Below are 21,758 nucleotides of genomic sequence, written 5' to 3' on the forward strand. Positions count from 1 at the left end.
CGCGCGGGGGGGGGCGGCCTCGAGGGATCCGGGGCTGGGGAGAAGGCGCCCAGCGGGACCGAGTGCAGCAGAACCGACCCCCCACTCCGTCCGCACCACCGTCCGCGGTGTCTCCCGATTGCAGCCGGAGTCTCTCCCGGGGGCTCGGCACCAGCAGCGCCCTCCACCCCCAGCCATGCGGTGGAGGGGCAGGCGGCGGCGCGGGAGGACCGGAGCCGGAGCCCGAGCCCGCCTGGCCACCGTGCGCGTGTCTCTGCCCCTGCAGCTGGACTGAGCCGCCAGCGGGGGGAAAACTGAAACTACCTCGCCCCCGCCCGCCGCCCCCAGGAGCTGAGCGGGAGCCCTCCACCTCGCCGCCCCAGCCCCAGCGCAGCCCCTTCCCCAGGCCCCGGCCGGGGCCATCCAGCCTCCCGCCGCGCTAGGGCCGGTCCGCGCGGGGGGGTGGCCGGAGCGGCGCCCATGCCCTCTCCCTGCAGCAAGGACCCAGGAGCCAACCACGTTGCCCAGCGGCGGCCCCAGGGGGGAGATGGGCCGGCCCCACGCCGCCTGCTGACCAGCCGGGGGGACGCGCTACGCTCTGCCCGGGGCCACGCGGGCTCGGGCGCTCAGGACAGGTCGAGGAGGCAGCCGGTTGCCTCGGCCCGCCGCCAGCGGGGCAGCCGCCGCCAGCGCCCCCCAGCGGCCAGGCGCCTCCGGCTCCCTGCCGCTCCAGGCGGCTCCCTGCCGCGCCCCCGGCCGAGCGGCTGACCCATGCGTCCCCGCTGCTGAGCCTCCGGCAGCCAGGCCGCCTGCAAATGGCTTCGTTCCCCGAGGCTGACTTCCAGATATGCCCGCTGTGCAAGGAGGTGTGCGGCTCGCCGGCGGCCCTCTCCTCCAGCTCCTCCACCTCCTCCTCCTCCTCGCAGACCTCCAACTCCTCCTCGGCCGGCGGCTCGTCCTGCGCCCCGTCCCGCCGCCTGCACGTCCTGCCCTGCCTGCACGCCTTCTGCCGCCAGTGCCTGGAGGCGCAGCGCCAGCCGCCGCCGCAGCAGCAACAGCAGCAGCAACACCCGGCGGCCGCGGGGGAGGCGCTCAAGCTGCGCTGCCCCATCTGCGACCAGAAGGTGGTGATCTCGGAGCCCTCGGGCATGGACGCGCTGCCCTCCTCCAACTTCCTCCTCAGCAACCTGCTGGACGTGGTGGTGGTGGCGGCCGCCGCCGCCGAGGAGCAGAAGAACAACGGGCGGGCCGGGGGCGGCGGCAGCGGCAGCAACAACCGGCACCACCCCCAGCGCCCGCCGCCCCGCAGCGGCTCGTCCCCGGCCGCCGGGGCCGGGGCCGCCCACTCGCCGTCCGGCGGGGCGCTGCTGCGGCGGCCGCACAGCCGCCAGGGCGAGCCCCGCTGCAGCTCGTGCGACGAGGGCAACGCGGCCAGCTCGCGCTGCCTGGACTGCCAGGAGCACCTGTGCGACAACTGCGTGCGGGCGCACCAGCGCGTGCGCCTCACCAAGGACCACTTCATCGAGCGCTTCGCCGCCGCCGCCGCGGGCCCCGGGCCGGCCGCGCCCTACAGCCTGCTCGCCTCCGTCTTCCCGGACCGCGCCAGCTACTGCCAGCACCACGACGACGAGGTGAGTCCGCCCGCCAGGGGTCCCCCTTTTCCTCCCTCTCCAGCGCCGCCCGCCAGGGGTCGTCCTCCTCCTCCCCGCGCTTGCCCCGGCCGGCCCTGGCCACGCGTCTTCGGCGCGCCGCTGCCTCCTGCCGGCCGGGCGGTTCCAGCGCTCCGGGGCCCCAGCCCGAAAGGGGCGTGACCTCACGCCGGTGCGGGGCCACGCCGGGTGCGGGACGAGCGCATCCCTGGGCCCGGAAGCCGGCTCGGGTCTGAAGGGCTTCCCCAGCGACGTGGCCACTGCGCCGCTCTGCCTTGCGCGCCGTCCCGCCCGGGCGGCTTCCCAAAGGGGGGGCGCGGCGCGCTGGCCCTCGGCCGCTCGGGTTCCGCTGGGGACGGGCTCGCTGGCCCCAGGCCCCGGGGGAGCGGCTTGGCTTGGCTTGGCTTGACTTATGGTTTGGTTTGATTTTGTGAGCGTTGTCTGGGAACTGCAGAGCCCCGCTGGAAGCGCCACCAGTGTCTGAACAAAACCAATGTCTGAACAGCTCCCTTGGTATTGTAGGTGTCAGTATTTCCTAGGAAGTATTGATTCTTTCGGGATCGGACACCTCCTGTGGCGGGGTGAGCAGTTCTCATTGGGCCCCTTAACTTCAAAAGATGGTGGTGGCGAGGGAGTTGGGACACAGATCATGATTCTGAATCTGCCTTCTGGTCAGAGCTGTGAGACAGGGCACGTGTATCGCTTCCCTGAGGTGGTGTTGTAGCCCCCGTCGGTCCCAGGCTATCACAGAGGCAAGGTGGGTGAGAAGTTTTACTGGACTGACTTCTGTTGGTCTTGTCTCCACCTTGCTTTTAGTGGAGAAGATGGATTGGGGTGGGGGACACTATGCGCTTTCCACAGCACAGATTGCTTTTATGGGCCTAAATAGTTTGAGTAACAAATTTCCCCTAAAGCTTGAAAATGAGATTCTAGGATTTAAGACTGTTTTTTGTTTCGAAAGGTTGAGAACACTATCAAAATTGGTGTGTAATCCATAATAACAGCCTGCTCGTGCAACAACAGTATTTTGTGGACAATCTGATGAGTATTGTAGAAGCAGAAAACCATTGAAAGGTGTTGGGAGAAGAAAATATGATGCAGGAGGAGAAATGAACTTTCATAACAAGCAATCACATTTTGGCAAATGTATTGACTAATTAAGAGAGTTTGTGACCAGATTCCTCTTGCTTAATTTTTTTATAATGTCTTTGTGTAATGTAGTTACAAAGTTAGTTACAAAAATAACTTTCTTTAGGAGCTTCAGTCCTGAAGACAAACATTTTCAACATACTGTACAGCTGAAATATCTAGGCCTGTTTTAAAATAGTAACAATGTGTCAGCTTGGACTGACTTGTCTTAAAACTGGAAAATGGCACTCCTCTTTTCCCTTCCCTCTTTTGGAGTTGAGCATGATGCCTCAGAAGAATTTTCCATTAACTTCATTGTTAAGGATGATTTACTCCCTTTTTTTAGTTGGGGTGGGGTGTGGTTTTTTTAATAAGATCCCTGCCTGAATATTGAATGAGTTGCAGAAAAATTCCGATGATGCTGTTGACCACTGCTGAATAAATATAATTTCAGTTGGTTGAAACATTGGCATAACACATTCAGTTTAATTCTATCCAATTACTTTTCTAGTTCCATTTTTTTTAATAAGATTGTTAGAGCGGCAAAGAATAGACTATTTTAAAAATTAGAATGAATGCTTAGAAAGGGATGCTTTGGAAAAGGGAGGGGTAATGAGATGAAATGCAAAAATCTCCTCATTAGCAGTTGGACCTCCTGCAGTGCTTGCTAAATTCCTCTCTTCTAGTGGATGTCCTAAATAATAAACGTAACTATCGGTGTAAAATCCAGAATGGAGCAGAGGATGATTACCCTTTGAGCCAATACTTGATCAGCATTAAGGACTAGATAGTTTGTAATGAAACTTAACTCCTAGTGCTTTAGCTTAGAACAGACTAACTGTAGTAAAAGCTGTTCACTTTTTTTCAAGGATTCTTAAAGTTCTTTGTCGCCATGTCCTACCAAAGCACAACCGCATGCGGTAATCCTATGAGAAGAGTGGTGTTGCAGCTCCTAAAGTGAGTGCTCGGTATTCTCCACCAACAAGCTAAGGATAATTTAGGAGCTCTGAGCTCCCTCTAAATACAGCCTTCCTTCTGAAGATTAGATTTCAAGGGAGGAGAGAAACATTCAGGAGGGGATACTTAGAATTATCACACAGACAACAGAGCTCTTCCTGTGCTGCTCATCCTCTCCTAGGAAAACTTCACTATGGCTTCTTTGTAAAACGGCAAATGTTTCATTTATGCTGCACACTCCTACGTTTGAAGCTGTATCTGTGTGAAATCGATATATTTATAAAATTTAACTAATATAACTTATTAGCTAGGTATTGTCTTGGTGGTGGAATATTAATTGTTGTACATGTGGTGGCTGATTTGAAATGAATGAAAAGTGCTAAGACCATCCTATGGAACAAACCACCTAATCAGAAACACAACTGAATCAAAACTGAAAGATGTATGGCAGCAAAATTATATACTTCATGGGGAGAAGTGGCTGAGAAGCTGAGACTTGCCATCTTGTTAACAAAGTGCCCTCTTAAATGAGAGTTTTTATTTTTAGGAACTTCTAATAATGGGAAAACAGCCTTCCTGGACTGCTATTTAAGCAATGCATTTGGAAGAAAATAATCAGGTAGCTACTAATGTAACTAACAAAAACAAGGAAATACTAAAGTGGCAGCCTTGCCTTTGAATCTTCTTGCTCTAACAGTGTTCTGAAAAACCACATAAATACACATGCTCCTTAGATACTGTGATGGATAGTTACTTGTTCGCAGTTTCAGAACTGAAAGTATCCAAGTTCCCTGGAACTGGATGTTCAAGTTATAACAGAACCAGCATAGTCTCGTTCAGCCTTTTTGTGTAGATATATGAAGTTTAATGTAGTCTGTGTGGGAGGGTCTCTTTAGATAAGTAGGGTTTTGTTCTGCTGTATACTGTTGGCGCATAGAAAACTACACGGCTGTATTTGTGAAGTATGACTTTGTATAGAAAGTTGTTAATTCAGAGAGACTGTATGACACAAACTAAAAGCATGACTCTACCTGATTTTTCCCCCCCAGCCTGCACCTGTCATGCAGTAACATTGCACTTAGGAAAAATGAAGCAAACTGGGCTTTAATCTTATTTATGTAGACTGTTTGTTTCTGTTCAGGACTAAAGGGCTTGTCTACATGGTTATGTCAAATTAACTATTGATGTGAATTTAAAGTGCATCAAATCCCAGTGTGGATGCCCTGGTTCAGAAGTAAAGTGGCCTTTATGAATTAAGCTAAAATGAACTAAAATCACTTTCAGAATAAAGTGTCCACATAGAGGCTTAATGCACTTTGCTTTGAAAAGTGCCTTGAGATTTGTGGCTGAAAGGTGTTTGTTGTGTTAAAACCCACTATTTAGCAAAATGTTTTGTCTAGGTGGATTGACAAAATCAAATGGAAGATTTTTCTCAGCCATAATAGTGTTGGGCATTTATTGTAATGGTTAAAAGTTGTTTTTAATTAATGTAGCTCTGCTTCAAGAAGTAACCTTTAAAATGGCCTTGTAGGATTCAGTGTTTTGGGTCCCAACGATAATTGCATCAAGTGAGCTCAGCTGACATTCCTTAGTTAGCCTGGGCTTTGAGTGACCTTTTAATTTTTGTTTCACATGACTCTCAGTAAAAGTGCTACATATATGATCAGAACTCTGCTGTGCTTGAGCTCTCCATTCCCTCCTAGGATTTGCAGAAAGAAAACAAATTGTCACTTAAACAACTCTGAAGCACAAAATGGAAATGGAAGCCACTCCTCACTTTTAAAGGGGTCTCTGCATCAGCCTTTTTTGTTCCTGTTTCTTGCACAAAATGTTCAATCACTATTTCCACCAGTTCAGTTGTGCCGCTAGTAATGATAGGCAGGTTAATGTAAATAGAACGCCATGAATTGCAAGGAGCTGTATGTATACATTAGTGTACATGCTATATTACTGGCTTTGTTGCTATCACTGGCTCAACTCCATTTGAAAATGATGCAGGGAAAGGGGCAGGGTAGAGTGGGAAACCTGGTGTAGTGAAGGTCTTAGCAGTGTTGGCTCTTGCATGATCACACGTCTTAAGCTGTAAAACTAACTTTTAGCAATGTGATTCTGATTTAAACCAAAAAATTGGGCTTTTTGTTTAGTAAAAAAAAGCTATTTTAAATTTGCAATTGAGACAATCCCACCTCCTTACTTTCTGAAGTCTAATAATCATGCTTTCCTTGCTTTGACATGGAAATTTATTCCAAATGAACTAAATATGTGACTTCTTAAGCACATTAAATCTGTGTGTGAACACTTTCTTTCAAAAGAATTCTTTGAGTTAGTTCGCTTTGGTTTAATTCATAAAGGTCACCTTACTTTTAAATGAGGACATCAACACCAGTACTGTACGAATTAATTTGTCTTGACGTCCTATTTAGACAAGCCCTTAATTTTGAACAGAAATAGGCTACATAACACAATTACAACCCACTGAAGGATTTTTTTGTTTTGTTTTTTGTTTGCTCAATAACTACTTTAACTTAAGCCACGTCTACAGTTACTGGAAGAGCAACAGAGTGGTAGTCAATCTTCCAGCATTCGATTTAGTGCACCTGTTGGAGGCAGCATTAAATCAAATTATCAGGGCTTCACTGTTGACCCTGGTACTTTCAGCAGCTGTGAGGGATAAGGGAGGTCAATGGGAAAGTTTCTCCTGCCCCCCTTCCACGGTGGGGACAGCAGGGAAGATGGATTTGGGTACCTTAAACAATGGGTCACACACACCCCACCCCCAGTGTAGACCTGACCTCAGAATACCAAACCAGGGCATTATGTAGTCCAGAGGTTTTTAAACTTCATTGGATTGCCACCCCCTACTGACAACAAAAGTTACTTCATGACTCAGGATGGCATAGCAAAATGTGAGTCTGCCCTAGTGCCATCACCCTGGGTGTGGGAGGAGGGAGCAAGTCTGAGCCCCACCTCCTGGGCTTAGGGTGCCCAAGGGCTGCAGTGGAAGAGGGAGGCTGTAAGAAGAGCCCCTCACCCAGAGTGGGCTGAATCCCTTGGCCCTGGTGGTGGGACTCAGGTTAGGGCCCTTGTCCACAGCAAGTCTGACACCTGCCCTGGCGACCTCATTTAAATGGGGTCATGGCTTGGGGAAGGGGAGGACAGGGGAGAGCAAAGTGGGGAGCTGCCCCACGGCCTGGAAATTTAAAAGGACCTGGGGCTCTTGGCCACTGCCCCCACTCTGACAGCCAGAGCCTGTGCCTGCTAAATGGCCATTAGAGCCCTGAGCCCCTGCTTTGGACATCCCTGAAGGGTTGGCTGGGGCAGGCAAACTCTAGCACTGCCTCTTCCAGGGCATGGACCTGGGCCCCTCCCATCTTGCCTAGTGGCCCAGCAAGTGTCTCTCTGCAGCCCTAGTTATGACCCAGAGTTTGGCTCTGTATAGACTACAGGGATTTGTCAGCAGAAGTTTGTGTTGGAAGATGTCTTGTGACAAAACTTCTGTTGACAAATCGCATCCAGACCACGGGGCAGACTGAAAGAGCGATGCACTCTGCCAGCAGCAGCTGGACTGCCGGTCCTCTCTCTTGGCAAAATGGCCACCCAGAACCACAGCAGACAGGATCGGGTGGCATCCTGGAGGCCTTTTCTGTGGACAAAAGACAACCTCTCTTCTTCCCCCCCCCCCCCCCCCCCCCCCCCCCCGGGGCAACATCCAGACCCTCTCTCTCTCTCTCTCTCTCCCCCACCCTGGGCAACATCCAGACCGGTGTTTTGTCAACAGATCTCTGCCAAGAGAGGCATTCTTCCTGCTGGGGAGTAGGATGCAGCTGTCAACAAAAGCACTCTGTTCTGTCGAATTTTCTTTAAACAGAATGCTCTTGGTCATCTGGATGCTCTGCGGGTTTATGAACAAAATGGCCATTTTGTGGACAAAACCTTTTAATCTACACACAGCCTTAGAGAGCCACTGATGTAGCCTATTCTTTCCTCCCAAAGCACACGTTTAGAGCAGTGCTAACTAACCTCTTTCACGTTACCACTGAAGACCTATCTTCAGCTGACTAACTTTTTTTTGTAAATTAAGGCAAAATAGCACTCTGATATTACAATGAGTGCTCAGTTTCTGAGAATTAGATTAACATGTATTGGATGGCAGAATTGCTTGCTGACTCTTCCAGAAGTTTGTCATCCTTAACTCTTCCTGTCTAACATAGGATGACTTCAAATTAATCTTATTTTTTAAACATGTAACTTTCCTCTTCTGTGCTTTATCACACAGCTCCTTGCTTTTTATTAGTAGGTTTTTTGCTTTCCTTAACACAACCAGTTTGGTGCATGGTACCATAACAAGGAAAGTGTACAGTTTTAGTTCAAATGTTCCTCCAGTAATTCTCAGCATTTTCTGGCTAAATGAACTGGAGACCTTATTACAGTAAACCCTTGAGATTCAGGCAATCAAGTTGCGTGTGTCTCAGGTTAATGTAACTGCCACCCCTGACTCTTGCTGCTACTGTCTAGGGCAGCAGCTGCGAGTCGGGCTGCTGCCCCAACAGGTGTGAGACCAGCTGATCTGTCTCCTGGGCCCTGCAAGTAGCAGGGAGACAGGAACTGGGGGCAGCCTGGTTCCTGGGTCTCTGCCATTCTGGGAGCCGAGAAACTGACCAGCTCAGCCTCGTTTCCATCTCCCCTCAACTTGCATGAAGATTTGAGTTACGCAGGGGTTTACTGTATTCTGGTGTCAGTAGATTATTCTTTAATTTTTCTTAAAGTGTCTTTTTAAGATGCTGGCAACACTGTCCTAGAAATTGTATGCAGATAAACGATAAATTCTTGAATAGGTAATAGGTTAAACATTGGAAAATGCAATTTGAGATATGCATATTATGTGTGTGTACAAGCTGCTTATTAGCTCATTAAAATGTAGCTTCTGGCAATACTGAAATTATACAAATCTCAGGAGATCAAAAATCAGAGTCAGGACCTCCCCTCACCACAATCCATGTTTTGTTTCTTGGGGTGTTTGTGTGCATGTGTGAGAGGGAGGAAATTGTGTTGCTCTTCTCTGAAGTGTGTTGGATTAAGAGGTCTTTGACTCTGTTGCAGATGTTCTCGCACCTCCCCCCAGGTGTGTCCATTCCTTCAACCCCCACCCTTGTTGCTGCTCCTCCTAGGGTCCTTCAGGTGCAGGAGAGGGAGGAGAAGGGGTGCTGTGCTGCTTGTGTCCCTCCTGAGTAAGGGAAGAGGGAATGGGCTGTTGGTTTCTTTGCTCTCCCATCAGAGAGCAAAGAAATATTTCCAGCAGGGCTGAATTTGAAGTTTGGGTCATCTCATGTCATGGTGAGACCAAGTCCAGCACCCCCTGAAATCCTGTGGCTTGAGAACAAATTGCAGGAGTTGACAACACTGTTACCACACACTTAGGGCTTGCCATACAAATCCTATGTGAGACGTGCAGTGCAGGATGACATCAAAACTCCTGCTTCCATATCTAAGATTTAAGAGACCATTCAGTCAACACCTGTGTGGTATGACTCTGCAAGCTGTCTTTAATACAAAAATTATTTATATCTTAAATGACGCATTCAATGTATTTAATTTTACCTTTCTGTAGACTTGATCAGTTATACAATTATGCTAAATCACAATAGTTAAAATTAACAGCTCATAACTGTGCAAGTAGCTAAGCATAACTATCTTATCTTTATCCTTGTTTCCATGGGGATCTCTTCCCTATTTCCTGCTGCTGTGACTCTCTGCCCCTTACATAAGGGGTGAAGGTAGTGCACTGGCCAGGACAGGTCTGGAGGTCTGCCATGGGTTCCCTGGCCTACAGCTGTGCCAGCCCTGTCTTCAAACCAATTCTGAAAATCACATGAGCAAAGGAGCTTTGTGCGTCTTTTCAAAAACTCCTGATGCAGGCTCCAAAACTCTGTGACTCACAATTAGTTTGCAAGAGTTGGCAAAGCTACCATCAGCACTGAACTCCTGCCTGGCTCAGTATTCAGAGGGGTAGCCACATGTTAGTCTGAATCTTCACAAAATAAAACAAGCAGTCCTGCAACACCTTAAAGACTAAGATTTTTATTAAGTTTTTTGGGGGTGGTGCGGGGGAGACCCACTTCTTCAGATTCTGGAGCAGAATTCAGGTCCCTTTTACTCCCTGAAAGGGAAATGAAGAGATGTCAAAACTGGATCTTGAGGGGACTAAGTTTCTGTGCTAAATTAGAGCTTATATTGCAAGCTCAGTTTGGCTTTTAAAGGCTGTCTTGATACATAACTGAAAACTCAAATGTATCTTCATCTGCAACACTAACAGCTTAACACCTTTCTAAAACTGTCAGCTGATTGTGTGGTGCATCTTGGGCTCCCCCTAGGACATATTACAATCAGTTAGAACCTAGTAGAGACATAGTTTAACATTAAGCTAAATTGTTTCAAATAACTTGAGTTAAATAAAGTCTGTATAATGTTAAGTGTGCGATCTTCAAATGGCTTGTTCAGCTGTTATGTTACTGCCATGCTTACATAGTAGCATAACATTTTTATCTTTATAACTTTTGATTGATGAACTTGGGGAGGCTTACACAAGCAATTTTTCTTTATAAATTCAGTTTCAGGGCATTTATGGAGGGGAAAGACACAATTATTTAACAATTTAAAGCTTCATTTTATCATTACAATACAAATTGTCAATGTCACATGTCAAAACGTACAAAGTAAATATCCTAAACTCAGCAAATCATCTGTTTCACTATTAGAACAACAAGAAGTTCTGTGGTACCTTTATAAACTAACAGATATTTTGGAGCATAAGCTTTCGTGGGCAAAGACCCACTTCATCAGATGCACATGCACTCATGCATCTGATGAAGCGGGTCTTTGCCCACGAAAGCTTAATGCTCTAAAATGTGTTAGTCTATAAGGTGCCACAGGACTACTTGTTCTCGAAGACAGACTAACACAGCTACTTCTCTGATACTGTTTCACTATTAATTATCTACAAAACTAAGAAGCAGTCTTGTAGCACTTTAACAACTAACAGAATAATGTATTAGGTGATGGGCTTCTGTGGGACAGACCCACTTTTTCATATCTGGATGTTCTTTTAAAAGTAAGCTGATGCAATGAGAATTTAACAGAAGATAGGGAAAAAAACCTCACATGAGCATCGATCTTTCTGTTAAATTCTTGTCATGTCAGTTTACTTTTATGAGAATTTCTAGATCTGAAGAAGTGGGTCTGTCTCAGGAAAGCCAATCACCTAATACATTATTTTGTTAGTTGTTAAAGTGCTGCAAGACTGCTTTCTTGTTTTGTGAAGATGCAGACGAACATGGTTACTTCTCTGACTGTTTAATTCTCTAGTCCATTATTGACAAGCCTCATTCAAAGGTCTACGTCGTTGTGGGGCTTCAACCAAGTTCTGAGGCAGCATTTTTCTTTCTTTGCCTAAATTTCTCTGTGTGTGTGTGTGTGTGTGTGTGTGTGTGTGTGTGTGTGTGTGTGTGTGTGTGTGTGTGTGTGTGTGTGTGTGTGTGTGTGTGTGTGTGTGTGTGTGTGTACAGTGACAATGTATAATTGTACCAATTTCAAAAGCTGTAATCTGTCCAACCTTACAGCTTTCCTGCCAGATCCATCATTACCAGTATCTCTTTCCAAAAACAATGCTCACAGATGCCAAAGAACTTCAGGAACTGTTACAGGGTTTCTCTGCTCTTGGATATGCAAATTTAATTCTTGGGGTTTTTTGCCAAGGGTGGCAGGCTGATGTAAATAGGCTTTTATCCCTTCTGGTTAGTGTTCTTCTATATAACACTTTCATGCAGGTTAATTATACCTACAAAGCTTCACATTCCCTACATGAAAGTAGCTTTAAAATTTCTGAAGAGAGTGCTACTTTTTTTTTTTTTTAATCAACTTAGGAATCTTTTTAGGAAAATTGGTTCCCAACTGGGGTCTGTGGACCAGGGTGCTGCAGGGAGTTGAGGGGAGGAAGAAAGAGAAAGATAGATAGATAGATAGATAGATAAATAAAAGTAGTTATAGAAAACAAGCTTTAAATTGCAATTAATTATTTGAAATATCTTCCAACAGTGCTACTAGGGTCTGAAAAACCTGTGTGGAGTTATCCTTTTTCATTTAATGAAGCGTAGACAGCAGATGAATTTAGCTTTGTGGGTCCACAAATGGTTTTAAGGGGTAATTGGGAATCCACACTAGTGAAAAGGTTGGGAACCTCTGTTTTTTAAAATATGCTGCACTAGAGAACCATTGCTTTGGACCTGAAACGTAATTTACGGCTGCATAATACAACCTACTGTCATGTCAAGAGACCTGGTAGTACTCTTTCCTTACAATAGGATTCCATTCCACAGCACAGATGAACTGTGTGTAGCCAGTGGATTAATCAATGTTGGGGCCCTGGCACGTGGCAAGCTTGATATTGTGTGATCTTGACCCTGTCATGTCTGGTAACTGGGTGCAGGTTATCGAGATGAAGACCTGCTAACGTTTCTGTGTTGTAACTTCTCCATGGTACTTGGAAGTAAACTTTATGCTTGCAAAAAAAATAGTGCAGATGCAGCCAACTGAATCCCTCGCTGTGGAAGGGAACCTGTTAGAGAGTTAATCTAGACTTTTAATATGCTTAGCACTTGAAAGCCAAATTTGACCATGAGAAAAACATCATGGACCGTGAAAGCCGGTCTCTTGTGTGCTCTAACAGTCAACAGATTTAGTGAGGGAGACCAGCATTTCTCAGGTTGAAGGACCTGCCCAAAATGCAATTGCACAGGGACTGCAAAATTATTTTTGGTTAGGGTTATGGTTTTCCCACCCATGCTTCTGTGCTGCCTTCTGAGCTGGATGGCCAGAGAAGAGTGGGTGTTCATCAAATGCTTAGCTGTAAAGGTGACAGCAGCAGCAAAGAAGTAAGAGTGGCAACACCATACCATGCCATCCTCATGTCTGCTGCTGTTAGTGGTGGTTCTGTCATTGCAGCTGGGCCCCTGGCCAGCAGCTGCTGCTCTCTGGCTGTCCAGCTCTGAAGGCAGTACCATGGCCAGCAGCAACAAGGGTAGCAGTAGTGTAACGCTCTCTTCAATAGTTGTGTGAGGGTCACAAGATTAATCCCTTTTGGGTCAGGACCCTTCCAATTATAGCTCTGCGACATTTCATATTTGAACAGCTGAGACCACAAAATTACTTATTTATTTATTTATTTTTTTAAAAATCCTATGACCACAAAATTGACCAAACTGGACTGTGAGTTCAATCAGGCCTTACTCATTACTGTAGCCCCTGAGCTTCCAGTAACAAATTGAACACAAGGACACATTTTGTCATGTATGTGTTCTCTTTCCTTTTTCCCCTGAGGGAAAAGTATGTGTAGTAAAGTAGTCTTGTTGGGTTTGCTCTCTCCTGTTCCATGCCAGTGCTCCCAATCTTTTCTTCAGAACAAATGTTGTTGTTGCAGAGAGGTAAGGATGTCACTTTGTACAAAGTGGTTTTTCCAAAAACCATCTGGCAAGTAGATTGTAGAGCATCTGTAGAGCTATACAAAACAAAAAAGCAGTCTCGTAGTACTGTAAAGAGTAACAAAATTATTTTAGTGATGAGCTTTCATAGGACAAACCCAAAGGGCTACAGGTCTGCTTTTCTGTTTTGTGAAGATAGACTAATATGGCTATCTCTCTGTTACAGATCTGTGTAACAGAGCTACACTGTAGGAACAGATGAATGAACTGGAAGCTAAATTATTAGTTATAGCTGACCACGGGGCCAAAATTTATGCAAGAAATAGAGGCAATCCTAAAGTAGAATGGGCATTGCAGAGCTGACTGGAACTGTGCCTTTCAAATTACGAATTGGCATTCAGTGAAAACTGAAGTGCACTAAAAAATACCAAAGCAGAAAGACTGAATACAAAAACCATCAGGTACTAGATTTGCCAATACGTATATTAAAACTTGTAAGGAGGTCCATTGTCAAAAATGCAATTAAAAACAAAGTCTCAGAGCCATCAAGCCTTGGAAGGCTGTGTATCACAGACTGTCAAGCAGAGCCAAAGAAGTTCTGTTGGACCCAGGCATGGATGCTGCCCCAACAATATTAAAATGCATATGAAAATGTCAGTAACTACATTGGAAACCATGCAGAATAACATGAAACCATGAGAACCTTGAAATGGCCTTTGCTGTCAACTTTGGACTATCTAATGTTAAAGAAGAATGATTACTAGCTTGTGTACTAATACTCGACTGTTTGCTTTCTTCTGGAGTAAGCGTTTGCTTATGTGGCAAAGTCATTGAAGTTCATAGGTGGTGGTTATTGACAAACCTTCACTTAAGCAGCAACAGAATATATCTCCTTTGACAGAAATTTGGTCATCTATCCTAGGCTCTGAGATGTCCTGTGTGCATTTATGTTGACTGGCCATATGTAATGAGGTGGTGTGTTTTGTTTTGTTTTTTTCCCACCCCGCCATCTCCTTAACTACTGGTTTCCTTTTCAGGGACTGTACTAAAATTCATAGAGTATTTCTACACTACAGCTAATCACCTCTGGCTGGCCCTTGCCTGCCAGCTCAAGTTGTGGGAGTTGGGTTGTGGGGCTCTTTAATTGCTGGATTTGGGCTGGAGGCCCAGTTCTAAGATATCGTAAAGTGGGAGAGTCCCAGAGTTCAGGCCCTGGCCTGACCAGAATTCTACGCTGTAAAGAGCCTTGCAGTCTGAGTCAGCTGGCATGAGCCAGCCACAGGTGTGTTTGTGTTTTGGTGTGGGGCTTTTTTTTTTGGTGTACACACATCCTCAGTAGAGAGAGTGGTGCTGATGAATGGCTGCAGGCAAGTTCATTTGCCTGGGGAGGGCTTCACACAAGTCTGAAGTGTTGATTATCTACTAAAATGAGCAAAATTTCATCTTCAGACTTAATACGTTACAGGGCTCGCTATTTGCCATGCTCCCTGAGAAGTAGGGAGCTAGTGTAGACATGTCCAAAGTGTTCCAGTAGGCAACTTTGTAGATGTGAGCACATGAGACTGCGGCAGTCGGTCTGAAAGTTTTATGTTCTTGGGCTGAAAGGCTTACCTTTTGTAATGAGAACTTCTGATGAGACACAGTCTGCTTATTATTCTGTGGCAGGATAACTGCAGTGAACATAGAGCCATTATTCATCTTGGTCTGGGGCCTTGTGGTATTGTCTAGATAGTGGTGCAACAAATCCAATGTAGATAATATTTGTGTTTGGCCATGTAAGTTGTGTAGAGCATGTTGCTGCAAGAGAGTTTGGACTAGTTCCAAAGACTCTTCTTACATTTTCCATTCTTTCATCATGTCCATGATGGCCAGCGATGTATGTATTTGGAACAATATCACTAGTATTCTGACTTTGTTCCTTAGTAAAGCCATACTTAGGCTATGTCTACACTAGCTTCCCCCCCACCACTTCAAAAGGGGGATGCTAATGAGATACTTTGGGATATGCTAATGAGGCGCTGCAAGGAATATGCAGTGCCTCATTAGCATAATGGCGGCCACAGCACTTTGAAAGTACTGCTTTTGATCGCGTGTGACTTGTCTACACAGGGTCCTTTTTGAAAAGGATCCTGCGCACTTTGATAGCCCCTTTTTACTGTTTAGTTATAGGAATAAGGGGATATTGAAGTGTGTGGGGTCCTTTTCTAAAGGACCCTATGTAGACGAGCTGCATGCAACTGAAAGTGTCACTTTCAAAGTGCCCTGGCCACTATTATGCTGATGAGGCACTGCATATTCATTGCAGTGCCTCATTAGCATATCCCAAAGTGTCTGATTAGCATTCCCCTTTCAAAAGGGGGTGGGGGGCTAGTGTAGACTTAGCCTTAGTTGTATATCCCTATGGGTTAAGAAAGTTGGGGGGACCATATATGGGGGGGGGTGTAACCGTCAAAATGAAAAATGTATTGTATTTGAACTGCACTTAAATAATTAGACTAATGAATAGCCTTGGTTTTTTTTCACATCACAATTATTTAATCATGCATGTGGCAGGGTAATTGCATACTGCATTGTGTTTAAATGAACCCTTTGGTTTGGAGGCCATTCAGGGTGTCAAAACTACTTTCTAGTTTTTACTTCATTGCAAATGTGATTCTAGTTGTTTCAAGCCCATACTTGGACAGAATAACACAGCTAGAAGCAAGACCTAAGACGATGTAAACAAAATTTTTTTTGAGAAACTACATTTAACTCTGACATCATAGTGCCTCTCAATTTCATTTTGCAGTGTCAGTGTTTAAATCTCTGTTCTCTTAGGCTGCATCTACACTTGAATTCCTCTTTTGAAAGAGGCATGCTCTGGCACCTGATTTGCTTATTTCTCTTTCTAAAGAAGAAAACTAGTGTAGACACTGCTCTTTCGAAAGTAAACCCCCATCTTCAAAAGAATCCTTCTTCCCTTTATAAAAAAAAAAAAAAGGGGTGGGGGTGAAGAAGGGTTCTTCTGAAGATGGTGGGGGGGGGGTTTACTTTTGAAAGAGCAGTGTCTATACTGCTTTTCTTTCGAAAGAAAATAGGCAAAGGAGGTGCCAGGTATATGAATCTGCATCTCATTTGCATTTTGACATCCCTTGTTTGCATGCCCCTTTCAAAACAGGAGTGCAATTGTAGATGTAGCCTTAGTGATTTGTCTAATTTTCCTAGCCAATTCTCACCTAATACATTTGGCTGATCATGGCAAAGAGCAACCACAGAACTAATGATCATGATATGGCAGAGCTTATGACCTTTAAATCTATGCTTGGCCCAGTCTTAGCATGTGAATTGAAGCTGCGTCTTTGAGTGTTTTATGGTAATCACATGAAAAATTCTGTAAAGCAGTTGTTGGCTTTTTCCTTAGGCTAACTACCAGATGTTGGGTTGTGCTTAATATCTATGTATGCTCCTGGCCTTTCCTTCTGTTTGCCATCTAAACCCTAAGCCTCAATGACAAAAATGGCAGGAAATGTCACTTGAGATAAATGAGTGTTTTTGGTTTTTTGTGTTTTTTTTTTTTTTTTTTTTTTTGTAAGGTTTAATTGAGAATTTGCCTTGTTAGTCAAACTGAAGCTCAGATGACACATCTTGTGGAGATCCATATTTACTAGCCATGCTTAGGGAGTAGCTGTGCCATCTTTATTTTAAAATACTATACTTATGTTGTTGGTTTTTCTTGCGTGTAGATGTGCGTGTGCCTGCTTCCCTAGAAACCAGGAAGCTGAAGTCGTGAACACCGGTGTTTTTCAGGGAGAGCTGCCCTTGGAAAAGATGGTAGCACTTTAGAGGATGCAGCAATACAATAGAATTGCCACAGTCTAGGTCTGGAAGGGACAAGAGAGGGCTGAAAACTCATTTCTCCTTACAGCCAAGATAGTGGTATGTAGTCTTACCTAAAAGACAAGAAAACATGTAGAAGTCATAACAGGGTTTTGCTGACACAACCAGCGGAGCATCCAGTTTGCGAAGCGCACACATTTTGTCGACAGTAAATTGATAGAACAGAGCGCTGTTGTCTCCAGCTGTACCCTGCTGAGGACGAGGAAGAATGCCACTGTCAGGAGAGATCTAGACATTCTGGGGAGCCTTCTGTCAAGGCCTCTGGGACACCACACAGGTGCCCCAGTGGATACCCTGTCCACAGCAGTCAGTGCTCTTTGGTTCCTGCCTTTGGCTCTTCTTGAAACTACAAGGAGCCCGAGCAATCCCACGTGAGGAAGCTGAGAACATGTGAGCAGCAGAGCTACCATCTTCTGCGTCCAGCGCCCACGCCTGTTCAACAGCATTGTCCCCATGGCTGAGCAGGAGGCAGCCTCAGGGTTCCCAGGACTTTCCTTTGGTCTCCTGGTCCGCCCAGAGATCAAGACCCTCTTGGCTCTCTGGACCAAGGAAGAAACACCCCCCAAGAACCCTGGGCTAGGTGGCAAAATGCTGAAACTTATGGCCACTGCCCTGGCTGAACAAGCCACCCCCCGCTGCACTGTTGAGCAAGTCAGGTCCAGGAGCTGCATCAGGGATATGTGTAGACCAGGGATGCTGTGTCATGGTTGGGGGTAAGACCACCCTCTTGCCCCTACTACAGGGAGCTGCAGCACATGGGGGGGTTGGAGACACTTCACCCCTCACCTGAGCCTTGACTAGAGGCTCGAAGCCCCCCCACCCCCCCAAAGCAGGAGCAGCCCCTGGAGGAGGAGGAGGAGGAGGCAGCTGAGGCCCAACCTCTTGCAGGAGCTGGACTCGGAGGACAGCAGCCTTCTCCTGGTGCTGGACCTGGTTCCCGGCAGCCAGGCCATGTATCTGGACATCATCAGAGCTGGGCCAAGGTCCCTCCACTGAGTACCCTGCACATCACACACCCCAGGGCGTGCTGCAAGTGTTGCTTGGATGTCTTGGGTGGGACCTTGTACTGCGGTCCCAGCACATGGAATAGCGTGTGCCAACCAGACCCAGCAGACAGCCCCAGGGCATGGGCAGCATCCTGCTGCCAGCCTCATGGGAGGTCAGACAAGCCGGAGGGCCTCCCTCCCCAGGACCCTCCCAACACCTACCACTGCTGGATGCAGGCTCGTCACAAGGGTGCCAGACTGACCACAGACACACCAAGGATTGAGACACCTGGCATGCAGGCAGGCAAGAGGAGGCAGCTGTGAGAGGGGGCCCTGGGAAGGGCTAGGCTGCTCCCAGACTCCCCACCCATGCAGGACCCTTCTGTGGCTAGACCTCACCCTTGGCCCCTATCCCATCACCTCCTTGTCTTCCTTACAGCTGGACCTACACTGTCTCTAGGCTGGGCCACCCCCACTATGCCACCGGGCCACTCTGGCAGCCCGAGAAGTCGTTGGCAGGAACATGAAGAGCTCGTGCGACAGCACATTGTCATCCTATGAGACGATACCCATGGGACCATGAAGCACCACCTCAGGTGGATGTGGAGTGGCAGTCGTGGGCCTGGAACCAGTTGATGTGATGCTGTCACCAGCATCTGCTGGGACATGATAGCTCTGCTGCCCTGCAGCGTCGGCCTCCCACATGGCACCCTGGGCCCCTGCCTTCTCCAGGGCCCCTCCCCCTGGTCTCAGTCCCAGACCAGTCCTGACAGGGCCTCCGAACCCACAGCAAGAGGGGATCCCAAGGCCAGCACCACTCGGGGTCCCACTCTTCCTTGGGTTTGTGGGCCGCCACCTCCTGTCCTGAGCCCACCCTCCACTGTGAATATGTAAATAGTTCAAAGATGATTGTACCTCTCTTTGTATTGCACATTTTCTCTTACACACGTCTTTGGTTCAGTAAAACACTGTTTCCCTCCTCCCCCCTGCCCCAACTTCCTGAGGGTCCCCCTTTGGCGCCACACACACACACCCATGCAGGGGCTGCAACTGAGGGTGCATTACGTCCATGAGGAGGGCCCTGATGGTGGACTTTCCCATGCTGAGCTGGTTTCTCACCGACTGGTATCTGTCAGGGTGGGGTGAGCTTCCATAAGACGATTGCGATCCACTTCTCCACGTGGATGGCAGGCTGCAGCTGGAGGGTGGGGCAAGTTGGGCATAGAGGCCTCCGAAGGTGGCCTTCCTCATGCAGAAGTTCTGGAGCCACTGCTGGTCATCCCACTGCTCCATGACCAGCTGGTCCCACCAGTGTGCACTGGTGTGGTGCCTCCAGAGCTGCCTGGGCACCAGAGGGGGAGGGGCAGGTGTGCAAGTCCTGCAGCCAGGGAGCTGCCTCTGAAGGTGCTCTCAGGCTTGCCCTCAAGGAACAGGAAGACAGCTGCCAGAAAACTGAGCCCCAGCCACAGCATGTCCGTGTGGGGTCATCACAATCCCAGGGATAGCTCCGATGGCATGGCCTCCAGGGGCCGGCTGTGTTGCCCCCCCCCCCCCCCAAATGCAGGGTAAGCACAGTGGGCACAGCAAGAGCTCTGCTGTCCCTCACAGGGTAGGCAAGCCCACAGCAGAGTCCGGGAATGGCTGTCTGGAGCAGTCCCTTTAAAGTGGGTATTTCTGCAGGTCTTTGGTACTGGCTCCTGGTGATCTGCAACCCTGGCTGACATGGTTCCAGGTGGTGGTTAAGTCAAGAGAGCAGCAGGGCTGTCTGGCCACACTCTCAACAGAGCAGATCATTCTTTCAATGTGCCTTGTGACAAAACTTCTGTTGACACAGCATGTCCAGACAGCAGGATACCATCTGACATGAAATTCTGCCGACAAAGCCCTGTGATCTAGATGTAGCCACAATGGCAGGGGTAGTGAAACACTTGGCTCCTTGTTTACAGACTAGCAACCCTGATGCCATTATTTGTTTGTGTCCCCGTTTGTGTCTCCTTGTGATGCCATAAGATGGGACAATTCAGTTGAGACAAGATTTTGTTTGGTTTTTGGGTAAAATTTTTAGAAGGGTGCATATCGCATGAACACTTAACTTTATAATCTTATTCTGAGGGGTTGGAGCCTGAGAACCTTGGTAACAATGACCATGATTAAATCCTGTCAAGGAACATCTTTCCTTAAACTACACACGTCAGCTTCAGTATGTGAATTGGAGATTTTTCTTTCCCCTGCTTCTATATATGGGTTCTTCACCTACGGCTCCCATCTGGAAACCTAAACCCCAGGTCTCACAACCTAAAAACTCTGTGCTCTTAGCAGCTAAAAAATCCCCTTCAAATAAGTCTAAGTAACTTGTCCTTTTAGGTCTCTCCCTCCCCACCCTTGCGCCATAGTGTTTGGAACCTTTCATGGTCTTTGTGGTAATTTATCTTGCACATCTGTCTACTGGTTCCCATTTTCCAGCAAGATGATGTAGAGATTTGCAGTTTGAGTTTATAAAACTAATCTATCTGAGGCCAGGTCTATGCTAAGGCAGAAAATTGGTGTAAGATATGTTGATTCCAGCCACACAGTTCATATAGCTGGAATTGTGTATCTCATATCATGAGTCATCTTCTCTCTCTCTTTCCTTTCCCCTGCCCCCAATGTCCCTCACAGTGGGAGGCTGATGGCAGAAACTCTCCTGTTTCAACTTGTGAGGAGTGCTGGGATGGATGGAGGCACCTTCAGTGTCAATTTATCAGGTCTTTACTGTTAGTATTGAAAAAGACAAGCCCTTGAAGCTCTTTTCCATGCTGCATAGACATCTCAGGTCGGAGATACATATTTTTCTCTGCTTGGAGAAGCAGAGAAATTGGTTCACCAGCTGTTGCACAGTGGTGGGTGTCCAGACTGTGGTGTGAGGAATACATTCAGCAAAACCACCTGATGATCCCCCCCCGCCCCCCCCCCCTTTTTTTTTTTTTTTTAAATCTACCTGTGACTCTTGGCTGAGAGAGCTGTTTCAGCTTCATGGAATATTTTGGTTGCAGGGGATAGTCTTCAAGTCATGTTGGTTCCCCCCAACTTTCTTAACCCAAAAGGATATACAACTAAGGTTAAGTCTACACTAGCCCCCCACCCCCTTCTGAAAGGGGAATCTACAAGATGTGGGAAAAGCAGTGTTGTGGGAAGTCTGTGTATTTTACATAAGGCTGTCAGTCATAGTTAACGCAAAACAAATTAACTTGATTTTAAAATATTTTTTTATTAATTACAGTTAACAACCATACAATTTAAAATAGTATTTATACATATTTGGATGTTTTTTCTACATTTTAAAATATTTCAATTACAACACAATACAAAATGTGTGCTGCTGACTTTGTATTTATAATTACAAATACTTTCACTGCAAAAAGCGTGTGGGTTTTTTTTCCAGTCACCTTGCACTACAGTACTTGTATAATCTCTTTATAGTGAAAAGAACATTTGCAAATGCTGAATTTTTTTGGTTTTTGAGTGCAGTTACACTTTGGTGTTTTTTACAGTGACAATATTTGTGATTAAACTATAAAGTGAGAAGTCTATGCTTTGACTGACTGGCTCTACTTTTCTGAAGCACTTTGAGCTTAAAAGTGCTGAGAGTGCAAAGTATTTAAAACATGTATCGGAGAGGTAGCCCAGTTAGTCATGTATGCAAGTAAACATATCCTTGATCTTAACAACCC

At 46.9% G+C, this 21,758-nt stretch overlaps 1 protein-coding gene across 1 annotated transcript in view; it reads left to right on the forward strand.

Annotated features, from left to right (window-relative positions):
• The first annotated feature begins 201 nt into the window (after window positions 1–201).
• The window catches only part of TRIM71 (tripartite motif containing 71), a 78,142-nt gene continuing 56,585 nt past the window's right edge, over window positions 202–21,758 (forward strand). Inside the window, exon 1 of the mRNA XM_074986123.1 lies at window positions 202–1,610. Coding sequence (XP_074842224.1) covers window positions 795–1,610 — 816 coding nt within the window. The 5' untranslated portion in view covers window positions 202–794. The remainder of the gene's footprint in view (window positions 1,611–21,758) is intronic.

The sequence above is a fragment of the Carettochelys insculpta genome, chromosome 2, assembly GCF_033958435.1.
Source record: "Carettochelys insculpta isolate YL-2023 chromosome 2, ASM3395843v1, whole genome shotgun sequence".
NCBI lineage: Eukaryota > Metazoa > Chordata > Testudines > Carettochelyidae > Carettochelys > Carettochelys insculpta.